We start from the raw sequence: 18490 nt of genomic DNA on the forward strand, positions 1-18490 counted from the left end.
CAGCTCAGGAATCCAGGGTGAGGTTGTTATGCAGATTGAAGTCACTGCCTTCTCCACTGAGAAGCGGTTCCGGAGATTTACAGTCATGGAGGTTTCCCTTATAAATGTAAATGTCTCTTTAAAAGGGCAACTTCTATTCAGTTTTCAAAGCTTTTCCTTGTCTGCTGTTTCTTTAAAACCAGGCTAAAATAATCCTTTTGCCAAAGAGACATACTTGGGGGGCAGATTCTGCTTCCCCTCACTTCCCCTAGCACCTACACCAGGTGTTACTCATCCTGGGGGCTCAAGATCTATTTGTCAAATGAATGATTTATAATACCTTCCTATGTGTTCACGGCCACGGCTGCTCCACTATCCTAAGCAGGTATGCTACCACCTTTCTGCGCTTCGCTGGATTCCAAGTTCAACGGCTGTCTCCAAAAGAGAAAATCTCCTGTAGCGACAACAAAGAGGCTGGTTTGTTGTTTCTTAAGCGCCCTTCCTTCCGGTCCTATTTACATGCATCATTAGCCTAAAGCGTAAGCACTCTATTATAAGTTATTTTAGAAGTCATAATCATTACAATTGCAAACTCCCACTGAAACCAGACTACCCCTTGTGCTGTTCAAGAATCCCCTCGGTGCTTACGTATCTCTCTCTAGGAGGCCTATTCCAGCTTTTAACCTTCCGTGTGAGCTTTTCATTTGGAGCCTCTTGTGATCTTCAAGCTGTAATTTTCACAAGTGGGGCCCTAAAGCTCTTTAATATTTTTGTTTACCAGAAGTATTCATTTCATTTCTGCATGTTTGGTAGATGAATTTTCTGTAGCAGTTCAAAAATAATGTTTTACAGCATTAATAGAAAAAAGTTAAAGGCCAAAGACAACCACAAAAAAATCAAGTGAGCAGTTAAAATATTTATATTAGTTTCAGAAGGCTCAAATGTAAGCAACAACTAAGTCATCGCAAGCACATTCAACAGGGAGGTCAGGAAGCATACTGGATAAGAATGTTGTACAGTCAGCCGGGGACTGGGGCAGGTGAGGGAGATGCAGGGCTAGATTCTATCTTTATTTTAAAATCTGGCATTTTGCTCTTTGTGAATTTTTTAAAGTGAGGTTTGGTTTTAAAAATTCTTACATTAAAATATTACTGATGCTTCCTCCAAAAGTCAAACATAATTACCATAAGTAATTCCACTCCTAGGTATAACTGTTTACCAAAAGAGCTTTAAAAAAAAACAAACAAACAGATATTCAGTTATTTACAGAACTTCCGTGGTGGTCCAGTGGTTAGGACTCTGTGGTCTCACTGTTGAGGACCTGGGTTGGATCCCCAGTCAGGGAACTAAGATTCCACAAACCTCATGGTGTGGCAAAAACAAAAACAAATACAATTATTTACACATGACTGTTCACAGAAGCATTAGCCACAAAAGACAAAAGGTAGAAACAACCCAAGTGCCCATCAATGGATGAATGGATAAACAAATTGTAGTCTAATCCATACCAGGAAATTCTATTCAGCCATAAAAAGGAAGGAAGAACTGACATAGGCTACACTGTGGATGAACTTAAAAAACATCAAGCTCAGTGAGAGAGGCCAGACACAAAAGGCCACATATTGTATGATTCCACTAATATGAAATATCCAGAATAGGCAAATCCACAGAAATAGAAAGGAGTTGCAGAGGGCTGGGAGGGAGGAATGGACAGTGACTGCTAATGGATGTGGGGATTTATTTTGGAGGAATGGAAATGTTTTGGAACCAGATAAAGGTGGTGGTTGCACAACACTGTGAATGTACCTAATGCTATTGCATTGTTCACTTTGAAATGGTTAATTCTATGTTATATGAATTTCACCTCAATTAAATATGTGTGTGTATGTTTTATTGATCTTGACTCCTGAATTTTTTTATGTTCCCTTAAATTCAGTGCCTGAGGCAAGGGTCTTACTTACCAACCCTAGTTTTGGATCTGTTTCATTTCACTGTTTAGTAGAAATAAACAGTGAGAAATTGAAATAAGCTTGGGCCACATGTAAATCCGTGGCTGAATTCCAGGTAACAGAAAGACTCATTTTTGACTCAAAACTAGTCATTGTCTGTGCCCTGCCAGCCTTCCCATATAGCCTGGAGAAGCCTCAGTTACCTGGATCCTCGCTTACCACCTGGACATCACCATATGCCAGACAAAACACCAAAACACTTTCTGTCCACTGAGATGGTTGGGAAATGTTTAATCGGCTGAAGAAATTTGCAAGAACCAAAGGTCGCCTCTAGAGGAAAAAGAAAACCACCCCTTTGATTCTGGTTTATTGAAGTACGTATTATTAAATTCCCCTTGAGGCTGGACATCCCATGTTTGGTGGAGAACAGAGTGATTCTACGAGTGTGGTGATTTCATCAGATAGTTCCTTCATCTTGGCTTCAGTTACTTCAGAGCCTTAAAAAAAAAAGAATATACATATTAGCCACATCAGAAGTTGAATACTGTAAGTCTTTAAAGTATCTCCAACTAATCTTTGCATCACTTTGGTTTGCTTCTGAAAGGCTCCATGTTTGAGGCAAACCTAAACAAACCTGGATGTGCCTTCCCTGGTGAACAGCAATGTTCTGCCCCTAAGTGAAATAAGAAGAGAAATCATACTGGAGCGACTGACTCTGTACAAATTTTCCAAAAACTGCTGTCCCTACTAAAGAGCTGTGGTGTTGGAGAAGACTCTTGAGAGTCCCTTGGACTGCAAGGAGATCCAACCAGTCCATCCTAAAGGAAATCAGTCCTAAATATTCATTAAAAGGACTGATGCTGAAGCTGAAACTCCAATACTTTGGCCACCTGATGCGAAGAACTGACTGGTTGGAAAAGACCTTGATGCCGGGAAAGATTGAAGGCGGGAGGAGAAAGGAACGACAGAGGATGAGATGGTTGGATGGCATTACCGACTCGATGGACATGAGTTTGAGCAAGTGCTGGGAGTTGGTGATGGACAGGGAGGCCTGGGGTGCTGCAGTCCATGGGGTCATTAAGAGTCGGGCACAACTGAGTGACTGAACTGAACTGAACTACTAAACAGGTAGGTCTGAACAATTTCAGACCTGTCCTACTCCTAGGGATGTCCAAGCAGCAGCGGCCTGTGAGTGTGAATGGAATAAAGCCATCCAGGTTGCTACCTTCTCTAATAAAACCTCCAGGAGCTGTGAGGGACATAAGCTGCCCTCGGAAGCCAAGCCAGTCTCTGACATCTCCCTACAAAGAAAGAAGACACTATTTTATTTTCTACAAATTCAAGGAAGTCTGCTTTTTCATGAGCAACCTAGATCACGGGTCAACACACTGTGTTTGGAAATAAAGTTTTATAGGGACATAGCCCTGCCTATTTATGTGTGGACATCCAAGCCTGTTCTCCATCTCCAATGCACTGCAGGGCCTGAAAAGCTGAAAACAGCTCCTGTCTGGCTCTTTCCAGTACAAGTCCGCTGACCCCTCAGCTATACTCTTACAACTCTAACCACCACAACCTCCATGTACCCATTTATAGGTACTCAGATATGTTTACTCCTGGCCTCATGCACATTCCTAACTGCTAGCTTTCTCAGGGGTGTTCCAGATTACCAGAAGCACAATCAGCTGTCAAGTTTGTTCTGCTCACTATGCCAGTCAAACAGGAGCATCCCGGGATCCTGTGAGATGAGTCCTGTGATGCTCCCTTCTGCACCAAGACGACAGCTTGTCTACAAAACAAACAAGAACTTCAAGGCTCCATCTCACCCTCTCAGGTTGTCCTGGTGATTCCAAGTCATGGGTCAGTTTCAGCTGATTTCCAACTCAGCTAACCTTGGCTCTGAAAAGCTGTCATCACTGGCATCACTGTATCTGTCACTAGAGCAAAAGATGAACTGATTCAGCAAAATGTAAAAAATTTTGCACAATTATTCTATTTATGATCCCAAACACTTTCCACAATTACTCCCACTCAGAGAAATTACTAAGGAATATTCTAATACTACTTAGTCACTCCAGGAAGATATTAATCCAACCATAACCAATGGTCTCCTTCTTTTGTCAGAAGAACTGATCACTTGCTTTTATTTTAAATTGGAAGTACTTTATTTAGAAAATTTATAAAAGCATTTCAATTTAGACTGAAATGTACTGAAGACCACTAATATAGGCCAACAACATGAAAGTTTTCCATTTCAATAAGCATTCTCATAGGTCCAAGGGTTTGAGAAATAATTTGTACAATTTTGCTATTTTCAAATTAGAAACTTTATGTGTTGCTCCAACTACGTCGAGTTACATGTAGCATTCAAAGTAGGACTGATTATTGACATAGATGCTGCCATCTTGGGTTTCTGTAGAAATAAAGCTTCTCCACGAGATAGGCCTACAATTGTACTTTGACTTGGAGTCACAGGTTCAGTTTGGGGTTCCTCTTGCTTGGTTCCAAGTAAACAAGCCGGCTGATCAACCCCTCAAGAGCTCTACTGATCTATGAAGATGGCTTTGCCAGGACATAAGTGTTTTATGCCTGAGCTACTCCTAGCCTTGGCCAACTTTTTACTGACTTATAGCAACAGAAGTCTGAATTCCATAAGAGTTCAAAATTCAGTTTTTTTAAAAGAGAGAAGAGGAAGCAATTGGAGAAACCCTATGCTAACAGGCTAGAAAACAAAGATTTACACTAAACATATTGAGTAAATATCAATAAATACATAAACAAAATCAACAAAACCTTACTCTCCTCCCTGACTTCTGGACAAAATACTGGAATGGGGGAGGGTGGGGCTACAGTATGGCGAAGACAAAAAAAAAAGCTCAAGAATGGCAGAAAAGACAAGATTTGTTAGATAAACAATCAAGTAGAAAATATCTCCTAGTCAGATTTTAATTCAGGAAAACCACTTTTACTATTATCAAAGGGTTTTCAATAAAGAAAACACATAATAACCAAAGAATATTTTTTCAAAACAAGAACCCAGAAAAGTTAATATATCCTTATCCATGCACTTTCACTATACAAACATAGAGTCCCTTCTGGTTCTCTGCAACAAAAGGGGATCTGGAAGATGCACTCAACTTCCTATGTGAGAAGAAATGAAGGTCAAGGATGTTCAAGTGATTCACCAGGCACACAGCTTGTTTGAGGTGGGGCCAGAATCTCCATATCATGCTAATCCAGGCCACAAGTTCAAGTCTCAGCTGTGTGCTACAGTGGGCCCACAAGGTGTGTACCCTGACACCACAACTGAGAAGGTCCAAAGAGCCAAAGGAACTCCATTTTCTCTAGTAGTTCAAGCTTCCTTCCCTGCTGCTGAACTCAGGAAAGAGAGGGGTGGGCCCACATCTTACCCCTCGCTCTCTTGGTTGTAGTAGTTAATATTAGCTACGTACCTTCAGACTGGTCACTTGACCCCTTGAGAGTCCAGAAAAAATTACTAAGGATACCTACAACACCTCACCAAAATGTTATGAGGGCCAAAAGAGACTGCACAAATGTACTCTGAAACTACATAAAAATATAAGCCATTGCTGGTTATGAGGGTTATATGTTTTATAACATGATATCTCTCAAAAAGTCATGGAAATAGAAAGAAGCAGTGAAAACTGCCAAGTGCATGATTTTCCTGTACCAATAATAATTCCCTCCCCACTTCAGCAAGTGGACTTGGGTGGGTCTAACCTAATGGCTCTAGTTTCCTGTCTGCTGGCTATCAGCCCTAAACTCTGCCAATGCATCAAAATGGCACAGGGTAAGCCTAACAAAGGGAAGCTCCAAGGCAAATGACTGGGTTCACTCATTTTTTCATGTGTTCAGAGACAGAGATAGAACAACCAAATAAACCACAACACTCAAGAACAGAATTCTCAAAATAGGCAATGCTGCTAAGCATGCTGATTTTATGGCATTCATGTGCCAGCAAAACACAAGTGCTTGAAACACAATTCTGCATGCAGAACAGCAACAGCTCCTGCAAGTGCAATAAAATCTGTGCCACGTAAGACTTAGGGGTTCATTTTTTGTTTCACATAGAGTAGACTTAAGTCATAAGATATACTTCTCTGGGGATATTTTCACTTAGTTCGAGACATCTCAGCTCTATCTTAAGACTAACCTATCTCTTTAAATAATCTCTGTACACACACACACACACACACACACACACACACACACACACACACACACACTTCTCAGTGGGGAGAGTTATTAGGTATTAGGGTCTTACATGTTAAATTTTTTGAAAGGCCACAGAATATGGAACTATTCATGTGAGTCTTCTTACATTTGAGGAGCAGACAGTTTTAAACCTGCACTGTCCAATATGGTAGCCACAAGCCACAGTAGCTATCTGAATTTAAATCAACTAAAACCAAATAAAATTTAAAATTCCATTCCTCATGTGTATACACTGAGCCATACTTCAAGTGCTCAACAGGCATGTGTGGTTGGTGACTATGATACTGGACAGTGCAGATTTTCTTTTTAAGGTAAGAGCATTCTTTATTCCTAGTTTCAAATATTACACTTCTATGTATAATATAAGAAACCAATACATATATCTATATATATAGGGCTTCCTCAGTGCCTCAGTGGTAAAGAATCTGCTTGCAATGCAGGAGACATAAGAGACATGGGTTCGATCCCTGAGTCAGGAAGATCCCCTGGAGGAGGGCATGGCAACCCACTCCAGTATTCTTGCCTGGAGAATCCCATGAACAGAGGAGCCTGGCAGGCTACAGTCCATAGGGTCACAAAGAGTTGGACATGACTGAAGCAACTTAGCACACAAATACATAAAAACTTTGCCAATGCTAGAATTAAAATAGAGCTAAGATTAAAATTGACATAATCATAAGGACAGTGCATATTATAGAACATTTTCACCACTGCAAAAAAGTTCTATTGGATAGCACTGATTTAAAACAAATGAACAATGATTTTAACAAAAACAAACTATAATCACCATGCAATGGTTCTCCTTGTCACTCTCTAAGAAAGGTTTTTGTAAGGTCTGGCTATGTACAGTCAAAATCACAGCAAATCTCCCTCATGCATGCACCCTCCAAATAATGGAAGTACTCTTTTCTAAAAAGCTGTTTACTGTACTATTTCCAAGACAAAATCAAAATCACCAGCGGCAACACACAGGACTTGCCATCCTTCAACACTGGCTCAACTCAACAAGACTTGACCACCATGGTCTACATGTGGTTCTTTGACAAACGAAAGGCTTGTCATAGTCAAGTTTGTTTGTCAAAGACTCCTGGTTCCTAATAAATTCCTAATACAAGAAAACATATTCCAGGGCACCAGGGCAACGGTAAAGTACTGCCTCACATGATCCACCTTCTTTTTACCCTGAGGCAGCTGTTAAACCATTTCTTTTCCATTAACAGAAAGAGGTAGTTGGAATTAAAAAATTCTAATAGCATACTTAAGATCCCCAGCATGCATAAATTCCTATAATACTTTATATCAAAACCCATTTCATGTGGAGAAAGCATGTTTTAAAACAGGTTGCCATGCACACAGTTTTCCCCAAAGCGTTGTTATCACTATACTTACTTCCTTCTCAAAGAGCCCCTGGAAGCCATAAAATATAAGAGCAAGGGAATGAATAACTTAGTATGTTTTGAATGAGTCTTGCATTGAATAGTAAATGGTAGAACACAACCCTGGCAGGACATTAAAAGCACAGTTGTCTAAATCAGTATTAACTCCATCCCGGGCTGACACCACATCATCAGCGGACAGTGAATCACGATCAATAAAGAGCACCTTTTCAGCAACATTTAATCCCTTAGGGAAGGCATACTCAAATGGTGCTTATCAGCAGTACTTTACAAGAAATAGTCTCAAGGTATGGTTTTGGAATCCAACAATAAGCAAGGGAGCTGTTTTAAAGATGTCTGAAAAAGCTGTTGAAAAAGAAAGCAAAAAAGAATCTTCTTTTCCAGTTCACTTTTGCTTGAAATGTAACATAAGGGGAAAAATAGTATTTTTATATCAGGTGAAAGTTTACAAAGCACCATCTCAACTGTTCTTCACAGCAACCCTAAAGAATGAGGATCCTGCGGTTTAAGAGTGGGGACTTGGAAGAAAATTACCCAGGAAGTGGCATATCCAGAAAATAACCCCATAGCACCTGCTCTATTTGTCCACACTATCCCCACAAAAATAAAATATTTGCACCTTATACGGCAAGAATGGTCCCTGGCAACATCAACCATGCAGACCAAAAGTTAAAATAAAAAGCAAGGTGATTCCAAGTTTAAAACAGTGCTGGAAAATGCACATTAGATTCACACAGGAGAAAAGGAGTATCTTACTCTCCTAGTCAAAGAGAAAGAATCACCCCAAGTGGGATAAGGATGCCTTAGAGGGATAAATGTACACTCTAATCAGCGGAGAGGCCACGCCTACCTCTAATGGTCATCATCAGTAACCATTTGGGGAACCAGCATCCTAACAGGCTACAGATTGCCTTCCACCAGATTGCATCTGTATCTGAGAAGACTCTTGGAAGAATATTGATGGATGGGAGGTTTCTGGGATGTGAATACTGGGAAATGATGTTCCAATTGCTATGTGTGTGCACTTTTACAGGAAGTGGGTCCACAGCTTTCATCACTTTCTTGGAAGGTGATCCGTCAGCCCCAGAATGTAGAGAAGCATTAAGCTACCCATTAAGACCCCCAGGACAGGGCATGTGTTCTTATTGGACTAGTCCTTGATTCTCTTGTGCCAAGCACCATGGCTGGGGGTGGTGTAAGCTCCAGCACATGTGGCACATGGAGTAGATGCTAAAGCGTGCAGCTATCAACAATAGGAGCATCATGCAACTTGGAAAACTGGGTATGAGGTGTTCGGTTCAAAAGACAAGCTTCTGTAATTAATAAAAACTGTGGTGATACTTTGAGAACATATGAATATCCCACTTTCCAAAACCTTTCATCTAATGGTTTTGGCATCCACTTATGATCCTTATTTGACTCAGTTATTACATCAGGGGTGGCATCTACATTTTTTAAATTGGCCTTTTTTCCCCTGAGTATTATTATGTAATTTTAAAAACATATAATGTGTTATAATGCAATTTTGTCACTACTGTTTTTGATGTTCAAACTGTCCAAATGAGGCCAGCAGGAATCCTTTCAAGCTAGCTTCTTTGACCTTATACAAAATCTTCCCCTTGGTTTTTAAACTCTTCTTTCCTTTAAGTCCAGCAACACCTTCTGGCCTCATCCTGTACTTTTCTTGTCCCAGACTTGAAACCAACCATTTCTTCCAGGAGCCCTAGTTCATTTCAGTGGGGGATGGCATCTTAGAAACTAAAATGGAGAAAAATGTTTCTTTACAAAAGAGACCTCCAGACAGTCACTATCTTAACCAGGTGTTAAAAACTCAGCACCATTCACTGTGTGACTAAAGAGGGAATATTATGTGCCTCACGTGCCTCCTGATGTGTCCTTATGAAGTCCACAACAGCCCCAATGAACTATTCTTCCAAAAATGCCTAGCCTGAATCGAATCAAGACAAAATATGAATCAAATTCTGGGCATTGCTATAACCGGCCTGGCCTCTTTATTTTAAAAGTCACAATATTGTAAAGTAATTATCCTCTAATTAAAATAAACTAATTTTTTTAAAAAAAGTCATTGTTATGAAGAACTGAAAAAGAGAGGGTGATTACCCAGATTAAAAGAAACTAGGAAACATAACCAAATGAACCTCAAATTCATCACTGATTAAATTTTTTAATTTCAAAAAAAGCTAAAGAGACATTTGGGAATGAGACAAATGGAGAAATTTTAATATGAACTAGATATTAAATGATGCATGGAATTAATGTTAATTTTCTTAGGTGTGATCATGATACTGCAGTTATGTGAGACAATGTCTTCAATTTTAGGAAATGAATGATAAAGTATTTAGGAGTGAAGTGCTATGATGTTTGCAACTTATAAGTGCTTCTGAAATAAGTTTAATACAGTGAGAAAGAGAGAGAAGCAAACGTGGTAAAAAGGCAACAATTGATGAATCTAGGTGAAAGGTATATAAGTATTTACTGTACTATTCCTTCATCTTTTCTATAGGCTTGAAAGAATAAGAGAAAAAAAAAGAATTGGGAAAAATACACACACACACTCTCTATTCTGATTACAACCATGAAAGGAGTCATATATGAGTATAAACTAAAGACTGGAAGGAAAGACTCAAAAGCAAGGACAGTGACCTAGTTAGGTTTACAGGTTTATGGATCCTTTTTCCTATTTTCCAAATCTTCTCAAATGCCTCAGCTAGAAGTCAACAGAAAACAAAGTTTTCCCAGGCTTGAAGACAGCATGTCACCTCAACAGAAAAGCCCAGTAGTCACAGGACACAGACCAGAGACAATGGTGAAGGAAATGAGCGCCTTCGCTCCCTGACTGCAGAGGTTCAAAGAGAAAAGTGAAGAGGGAAGCTTGAGCTTGCAGGAGAGAAGGGACTCAATCCTAGGAGCACACAAAGAATCAGGAAATAGAAAGCACTGACTGCAACTCTGTACTTCCTGTAAGACCCTCTGATTATAAAGTAGTTTCAACTCTTGAGTTTGGTCTGAAACAATCAGGCAAATACAGTGTGCCACGGAGTTAACTTTCCTCCCATTTCTATACTGGTCTGCCTTCCGTTTCGACTCAAATAGACGATTTCTCTGCACAAGAGATAGATTGTGTTGGGTGGAGACATGGAATCTAAGATCCTAAAACCTAGACTAAAATGCTACTCACATGTCTTAAGATTCTGCTTTTATATTTTAAAAACATGTTTTCCCAAAGAGCTGCATTTCTGTGAACTGAACTCTATCTCGGTTCTTGCTTTCCGACATAGAACAAGCACTATCTAAGCAAGAGAGTTTTAGTCTGACCTGACAGAGAAGCATGATAAATGCCAGCATTACAAAAACTGGAAGTCATTCCTGACCTCAGTGTGGAGTGACTGCACCTCAGGGCCTTGTAGGGCAGCCCGAGACACACAGGCTGAGAAACAACCTATGACTTTAGACTCTTATCCCTCTTCTCTTTCCAGTTGCTTAAAAATGGAATTCTGAAACTGTAAGGACCCACTGTATAGCACAAGGAACTATATTCAATATCCTTTAATAAACCATAATAGAAAAGAAGATATATATAAAACTGAACCATTTTGCTATACACCAGAAACTAACACAACACTGTAAATCAACTATACTTCAATTTTTTAAAAAAATGGAATTCTGGACATAAATCATGTGCTTTGTTTCTACATATTGAAGAACTCACAATTATAAGAATCTTTGGATCTTCTATTTCATATAAATCTACAATTTTTTATTACAATTACATGAAGCAGTCTCATTCCATTACATCATACACCAGCAAAATCATGCAAATTTGTGGTTACTGTTTAAACATGGGACAAATTATACTTAGACACCAGGAGAGAGATATCAGCAAATAATTACAATGATTTATTTAATGGGCCATAATTTCCCATTGGATTTTTTTTATTCTAAAAATGGTTTCCTGGACTTGTGCAAAAGAGTTAACACAAGAGGCCTGAGGCTGACTTCTTTTAGAAGGAAGGGCCTGTTGCTGGGGAACTTGGCTTTCAGAATGTTTTCTCCATTACTGATAAAGTCATTTTGGGGGGCCTAGGCTGTTTGTACAGGCAATGTGATTGTGGTGAACGCTTGCTTTCCTCCTGGGAGCCTGGAATTTGGGTGGTTGCTAGGCAGAGAATGCCCATGTGACCAGCCTTCTATAGAAACTCTAAAGCCTGAGTGTCAAATGGGCTTCTCTGGGCGTAAACATCACACACTGCATTTGTACTGCTGGAGGGAGGGTGAGCTCTGTGTGACCTCTCACGGGAGGGAGAAAGCATAGGAAAGCTGCAGATAGATTTCTCCAAGCCCTACTTACACCTCTTTCTCTGCCTGAGCTGTATGCTTATTCTGTCACTGAAATTAATTTTAGCTATGAGTACAACTATATTCGGATTCCTCCTAATCAATCGCTAAATGTGTGGGTGGTCTTAGAGAATCCTCCAAACAAGATTTAGTTTGATTTTGCAAGTTCTTTTGAGTAGCTTATAAAAACCTAAAAAAAATAATATCCTAAAACCATTATGCCTCTTGAACAGACCCCCACAAGTCTAAAACCAGGTGGGCCTGGTCTTCATAACTGCTACCATTCTAGAAGATACCAGAGTAGCTAAGAGTTCAGCTCACCAGCTCGAGATCCCAAAGTAATATTCTTACTGCAGTAAAATATAAACACAGTAAAACATAAAGGCTCTCCACAAGGCAGAAAGCAAAAGTTAGAGCCCAGGTGTATTTGCTCAAAGCCAAGGATTTTTACATTGTGGGTTTTTCAAGACATCGATGGCACATATGCCATACATTTAAATAATATCAGCCAATTTCTGGGAAAGGAAGCCATTATTCTAGTGTTCAAATTTTTTGTCACATTTGTTTAGGATTGATTACAGACAGTAATCTTGTTTGACAGAAATACAGTCCTAACTCAGTTCACATTAGAGCCTGGCTACCAAAGCAGTTACTTGTTTTTCAATGCTCACTAACACCATGGATCTGGGCAGGGAGAAGCTGAAGTGCAAGTTCCTCTGGAATTCTAGTATCTGCCACTGGATTAAATCATGGGTACCATTCTTAGTCAGAAGGCCCCCTGCAAGGTGTCATGATTAGACGAGACTATATCCTCCTGGCATATATTTAGTATAGTAGGGGATATATCCACCCCTACATTTAGTACTGTAATGGGTAGTAAACAACCACTGCATACTGGGGAGCCAGGGAGATGAAGATAAATAAGATGCTGGCTTCTCTTAAGGAATGCACCAATTGGTGGCTGATATACAGGAATTCTCTGATCACTGTGGAAGCCTGCTAGTCAGCTGTGATTCCAATCTCAGCATCAGAGTCTTGTTAAGAGACACACTGTGTCTTGCTCAGGAGTTGCTAGCAAGCAGTCACTTTTCTTAGAAATTACCAGTGAACTTTACTCAGAGACTACCAGTCCCCAGGTGGGAATTGACGGGCCAGCCAGTACACAGGTGGGCAAGCCACACAAACCAGATGTAATTTATATATTAGTTGATACTTGCAAATAACCATATAGTTATATGAGAACAATTATGCACAGGTTATTTCTCCCAGTCATCTAACTTGTTCCACTGTCATCCTCCTTTCACGTATGAGCACCTGAAACAATGGAGGAAACAGAGTGGCAGGGAAAGGTCACAGCATACATGCAACAGGGACCACACTGGAATATCCAACCTGCTGTGTAAGCTGTGCAGAGTCACAGCACAGGAAACTCATCTTCATATACAGTCTCATGCAGAACCAAGCCATGGGCACCAGGACAAGTGGAGCTGATGCTTCACTGAAGCAGGGAAGCGCCTGAAACCACCCACCCCAGTCCATTCCTCAGAGCAACCTGGATTCCAGCTCCACAGGGCATGGTGTGAAAACCACTGCACTGGTTCAAGAGAGCAGGGAGTGATCATTAATTCATTAACAGGTCCAACGTGCAAAATATGTAAAGCTGTTCCCATCTGAACACACAGTTAAAGGAAATTCTAGGGAACTGTGAGTCTCTCCTAGCAGGTAATACTGCAAAGGAGCAGGCTCATGTAACAAAGTACACACAGATACACCATGCCACAATCCTTTGTTCAGTCGCTAAGTTGTGTCTGATTCTTTGTGATCCCATGGACTGCAGCACACCAGGCGTCCCTATCCTTCACTATCTTCTGGAGTTTGCTCAAACTCATGTCCATTGAGTCGATGATATCATCCAACCATCTCATTCCTTGTCACCTCCTTCTCCTCCTGCCCTCAATCTTTCCCAGCATCCAGGTCTTTTCCAATGAATCAGCTCTTCACATCAGGTGGCCAAAGCATTGGAGGTTCAGCTTCAGCTTCAGCATCAGTCCTTCCAATGAATATTCAGGATTCAGTTCCTTTAGGATTGACTGGCTACTTCCTTGCTGTCCAAGGAACTCTCAAGAGTTCTCTAGCACTACAATTCGAAAGCATCAATTCTTCAACGCTCAGCCTTCTTTATGATCCAACTCTCACATCCATACATGACTACTAGAAAAACCGTAGCTTTGACTATACGGACCTTTGTTGGAAAAGTGAAGTCTCTGCTTTTTTTCTTTATGATCCAACTCTCACATCCATACATGACTACTAGAAAAACCGTAGCTTTGACTATACGGACCTTTGTTGGAAAAGTGAAGTCTCTGCTTTTTAATATGCTGTCTAGGTTTGTCATAGCTTTTCTTCCAAGGAGCAACCATCTTTTAAGCCATGCATATGGCTTCAGTCACTATCGGTGGTGATTTTGGAACCCAAGAAAATAAAGTCTGTCACTCTTTCCATTTTTCCCTGTCTATTTGCCATGAAGTGATGGGATTGAATGCCATGATCTTAGTTTTCTGAATATTGAGTTTTAAGCTAGTTTTTCCACTCTTCTCTTTCACGTTCTTCAAAAGGCTCTTTAGTTCCTCTTCACTTTCTGCCATAAGGGTGGTGTCATCTGCATATTGAGGTTATTGATATTTCTCCTGGCCATCTTGATTCCAGCTTGGGATTCATCTAGCCCAGCATTTTGCATGATGTACTCTGCATATAAGTTAAATAAGCAGGTTGACAATGTAGAGACCTGACATACACCTTTCCCAATTTTGAACCAGTCTGTTGTTCCATGTCCAGTTCTAACTGTTGCTTCTTGACCTGCATACAGGTTTCTCAGGAGACAGGTAAGATGGTCTGGTATTCCCATCTCTTTAAGAATTTTCCACAGTCCTGGCAGTCCTCAAACGCAGTATCACAAGACTCATTTGCTACAATGAGGGTCCACAATGGTAACTTCTAAACAAGATATATCCGGTTATTGTGGGAGTAACCCCTACCTAAGCACATGATTCTGGCCAGTTCCTTTCACTTTTAAAGTTATTACATACAATATTCTTAGATGAGAAGAAGTAAAGATGTAAATTCTCACCAAACTAGTATTTAAATGTAAAGAACTTTTAATGAAATTTAGTGAAAATTAAATTTTAATGAATTTTAATGAAAATTCCTAAGGGATTTTTAAATTCACATTAGACTTTAAAAATCATTGTACAGGTCCTCCAGAAGAAGAGGTAAACACATTTTAAAAAATATTAAATAATAATAAGAGTAGGGTAAATAAGGGCTCAACTTACAATAATGCTATGACAATAAAAAGGGTGGTAAGGATTCAAAAAAAAGAGATGAAATCACCAGTGGAACAAAACAGAAATCCCTGAAACAAATCTAAATTACTTAATTGGTGAGGGTGGAGTGGTGTCAAGCGGATGGAGATCCCTACCTCATATACCACACCAAAAATAAAGTCCATGTATATTACATATTGAAACTATAAAACTGAAACTATATCAGTCTCCCAAGGCAATAGAAATAAAAACAAAAATAAATAAATGGGACCTAATCAAACTTACAAGCTTTTGCACAGCAAAGGAAATTATTTAAAAAAAGAAAGAAAAGACAAGTTACAGAATGGGAGAAAACATTTGCAAATGATGTGAAAGACACAGGCTTAATTTCCAAAATATACAAACAGCTCATGCAACAACAACAACAAAACCCAACTGAAAAATGGGCAGAAGACCATGATAGACATTTCTCCAAACAAGACCTACAGATGGTCAACAGGTACATGAAATGATGCTCAATATCACTCATTATTAGAGAAATGCAAGTCAAAACTACAATGAGGTATCACCTCATACAAGTCAGAACGGCCATCATTAAAAAGTCTACAAACAACAAATGTTAGAGAGGGTATGGGGGAAAGGGAACCCTCCTATACTGTTGGTGGAAATGTAAATTGGTACAGCCACTATGGAGAACAGTATGGAGGTTCCTCAGAAAACTAAGAATAGAACTACCATATGATCCAGCAATCCCACTCCTGGGCATACACCTGGGCAAAACTATAATTCAAAAAGATAGCTGCACACCAATGTTCATAGCAGCATTGTTCCCAATAGCCAAGATATGGATACAATCTAAATGTCCATAGACAGATGAATGGATAAAGAAGATGTTGTACATACATACAATGGAATACTACTCAGTCATAAAAAAGAATGAAATAATGCCATTTGCAGCAACATGGAGATTGCAGCAGACCTAGAGATTATCATACTAAGTGAAGTAAGTCAGAAAGAGAAGCACAAATATAATATGATACCACTTCTATGTAGAATCTAAAATATGCCACAAATGAACCTATCTCCAAAACAGAAACAGACTCACAGACAGAGAATGGACTTATGGTTGCCAAGGGTGAGGAGGGAAGGGAGAGAGATAGACTGGGAGTTTGGGATTAGTAGACACAAATATTACATTTAGAGTAGATAAACAACAAGGGCCTAATGTATAGCACAGGGAACTATATCCAATTTCCTGGGACAAACCATAATGGAAAAGAATATTTTAAAAAGAATATATATATAAAAAACTGAGTCACTTAGCTGTACAGCAGAAATTAGCACAACACTGTAAATCAACTATACTTTAAAATTTTTTCCTCTGAAACTATAAAAGTGCTAGTGGAAAACAAATGGGTAACTATATAATCATCTTTTGACAGGGAAAGAGTTTAGGCATGATACTAAAGACGCAATCCACCAAAGTAAAAGATCTGACCATGTTAAAAAAACATAAATAAGGACTACATAAAGTCTTTATTTAAAGTTCTTTTACTGAAAATAAAAACTAAAATAAACCTAACAAAAACTATTGAAAACCATTAACAACTTAAAAACAAAACCACTCTGAAAAAGTATGTGTAATCAAACAAAGGATTAATGTCCTTTATATATAAAGAGCTTACTAATCATCAAGAAAAAGGGTAATAGCAGAAGGAAAATTAGGGCAAAGGATATGAATAGGGTATTAATAAAACAAAAAAGCCAATAAACATATAAAATATTCATGTACATGTATTACTCAGAAAGTCAACAAAAGAAAATCCCTTTTTTTCACCTACCAAAATGACAAATATCTGTAAAATAATACTCAGCATCAGCATGATTTGGAAAACTGACATATTACTCTTGTAGATGTGACTAAATCACTTTCATTCAGAGAAAAATGTATGCTTATTAAGAGGGGAAAAAATGACTCTCCACTTTAAAAAATAAGTCCTACAATGATATTAAATTTTATGAGAAGCCTACAATGTTGATAATTGTATCTTGAGTCACTGCTAAGGACACAGTAATCTGGTTGGTTACCTTGAAGACAGCTTGCATCCCTGTAGGAGGTAGGCATTCAGATTCCCAGTTGCCGCAAGTAACAGCCCCAGGTATGGAGGGGAAGGCTTCATTGGCCTAGAAGAAAACTCGGGATGGAACTGGACACCAACAAAATAGGGGTGATCTGAAATGAGAATAATTACAATGCAATTGAAGCTGATAAATCTGAGAGCAGCCTTAAAAATCTTATCTTTAAATAAGAAAACTCATTACATGGTAAGATTTAACTTGTTACCTATATCATAACCAGATATTTTCATGATACAACTTGGTAGTAGAATTTCAAATTGTAAAACACATCTCACTAACAAGAGATTCAGCATTTTATTTGTGGAAATAGATTGAGCAAAGTTAAACAAAAGTTTTTGAATGGGAAGATGATCTGCTATCAAGGCCCTTCCAAGACTTGCAATGGTTCTATTTCCATGGGTGGGGTCCAGGGCAGGCTACCCCAAAGTATGTCTCAATGGCATACTGATTATTTTGAATTAAAATTACTTAAGATTGAGCTGATGTAAGAGGGACACTTTGACACACACTCCACCCAGTCTCCCTAAAAGCAGGAAATAAACCTCTCACGTGAAAGGTACACTCTCAGCATATGGAGGTGGAAGGACATCCTTATCACCACAGACACGGCATCTGGGCAGAGAAGCCTATATAAACACATTTTGTGACTTCTTTCACTTATTACCCAAGCTCAAATTTCATTTAGATTCTTCACTAATTAAGCACTCAAAGCCTAAGTTTCTTTGTCCTGTTAATTCCTCATATATTTATTGCTTCTGTGTCTAAAAAGTACAAAACCTACCTACTTTCTCCACTTTCTAGGTTCCATTTCTAAGAGACCTCCATTTGTACAATTTTTTCTTTTTCTCCTGTTTATCTGTCTTGCATCAATTTTATTATTAGTCCAGTCACAAGAACTCAAGAGGGTAGAGGGGGAAAGGTCCCCTCCCCCAACAGCCTGATATCCTCATACGTCAGGCTAACTGTTAAGTCACTTTCAGATGGCTTCAGGCCATTTCCTACAAGTTCTCCTTTCCCAAGGGATGGGTCCCCTGGGAAAGAAGCAGGTATAACTGCTTTTCTAGTCATAGCTCTGGGCTGGATATTAATCACAGACAGCACCATGAAGCTAATC

General features: G+C 39.3%; 1 protein-coding gene across 5 annotated transcripts in view; it reads right to left on the minus strand.

The window, feature by feature from the left end:
• Positions 1–2255: 2255 nt before the first annotated feature.
• The window catches only part of CTPS2 (CTP synthase 2), a 116805-nt gene continuing 100570 nt past the window's right edge, over positions 2256–18490 (minus strand). For 3 of the 5 annotated variants that reach the window (XM_065915924.1, XM_065915923.1, XM_065915925.1), the window contains exons 17-20: positions 17326–17470; positions 3818–3862; positions 3596–3714; positions 2256–2425 (exon numbers count right to left, since the gene is read on the minus strand). In XM_065915924.1, the coding sequence (XP_065771996.1) occupies positions 2313–2425; positions 3596–3714; positions 3818–3862; positions 17326–17470 (422 nt within the window). In that variant the 3' untranslated portion in view covers positions 2256–2312. Of the gene's footprint in view, positions 2426–2494; positions 2602–3595; positions 3715–3751; positions 3863–17325; positions 17471–18490 lie in introns of those variants that run through there. The other 2 variants (XM_065915926.1, XM_065915927.1) reach the window with 2 other exon arrangements.

The sequence above is a fragment of the Muntiacus reevesi genome, chromosome X (genome assembly GCF_963930625.1).
Source record: "Muntiacus reevesi chromosome X, mMunRee1.1, whole genome shotgun sequence".
In the NCBI taxonomy this organism is placed as follows: Eukaryota; Metazoa; Chordata; class Mammalia; order Artiodactyla; family Cervidae; genus Muntiacus; species Muntiacus reevesi.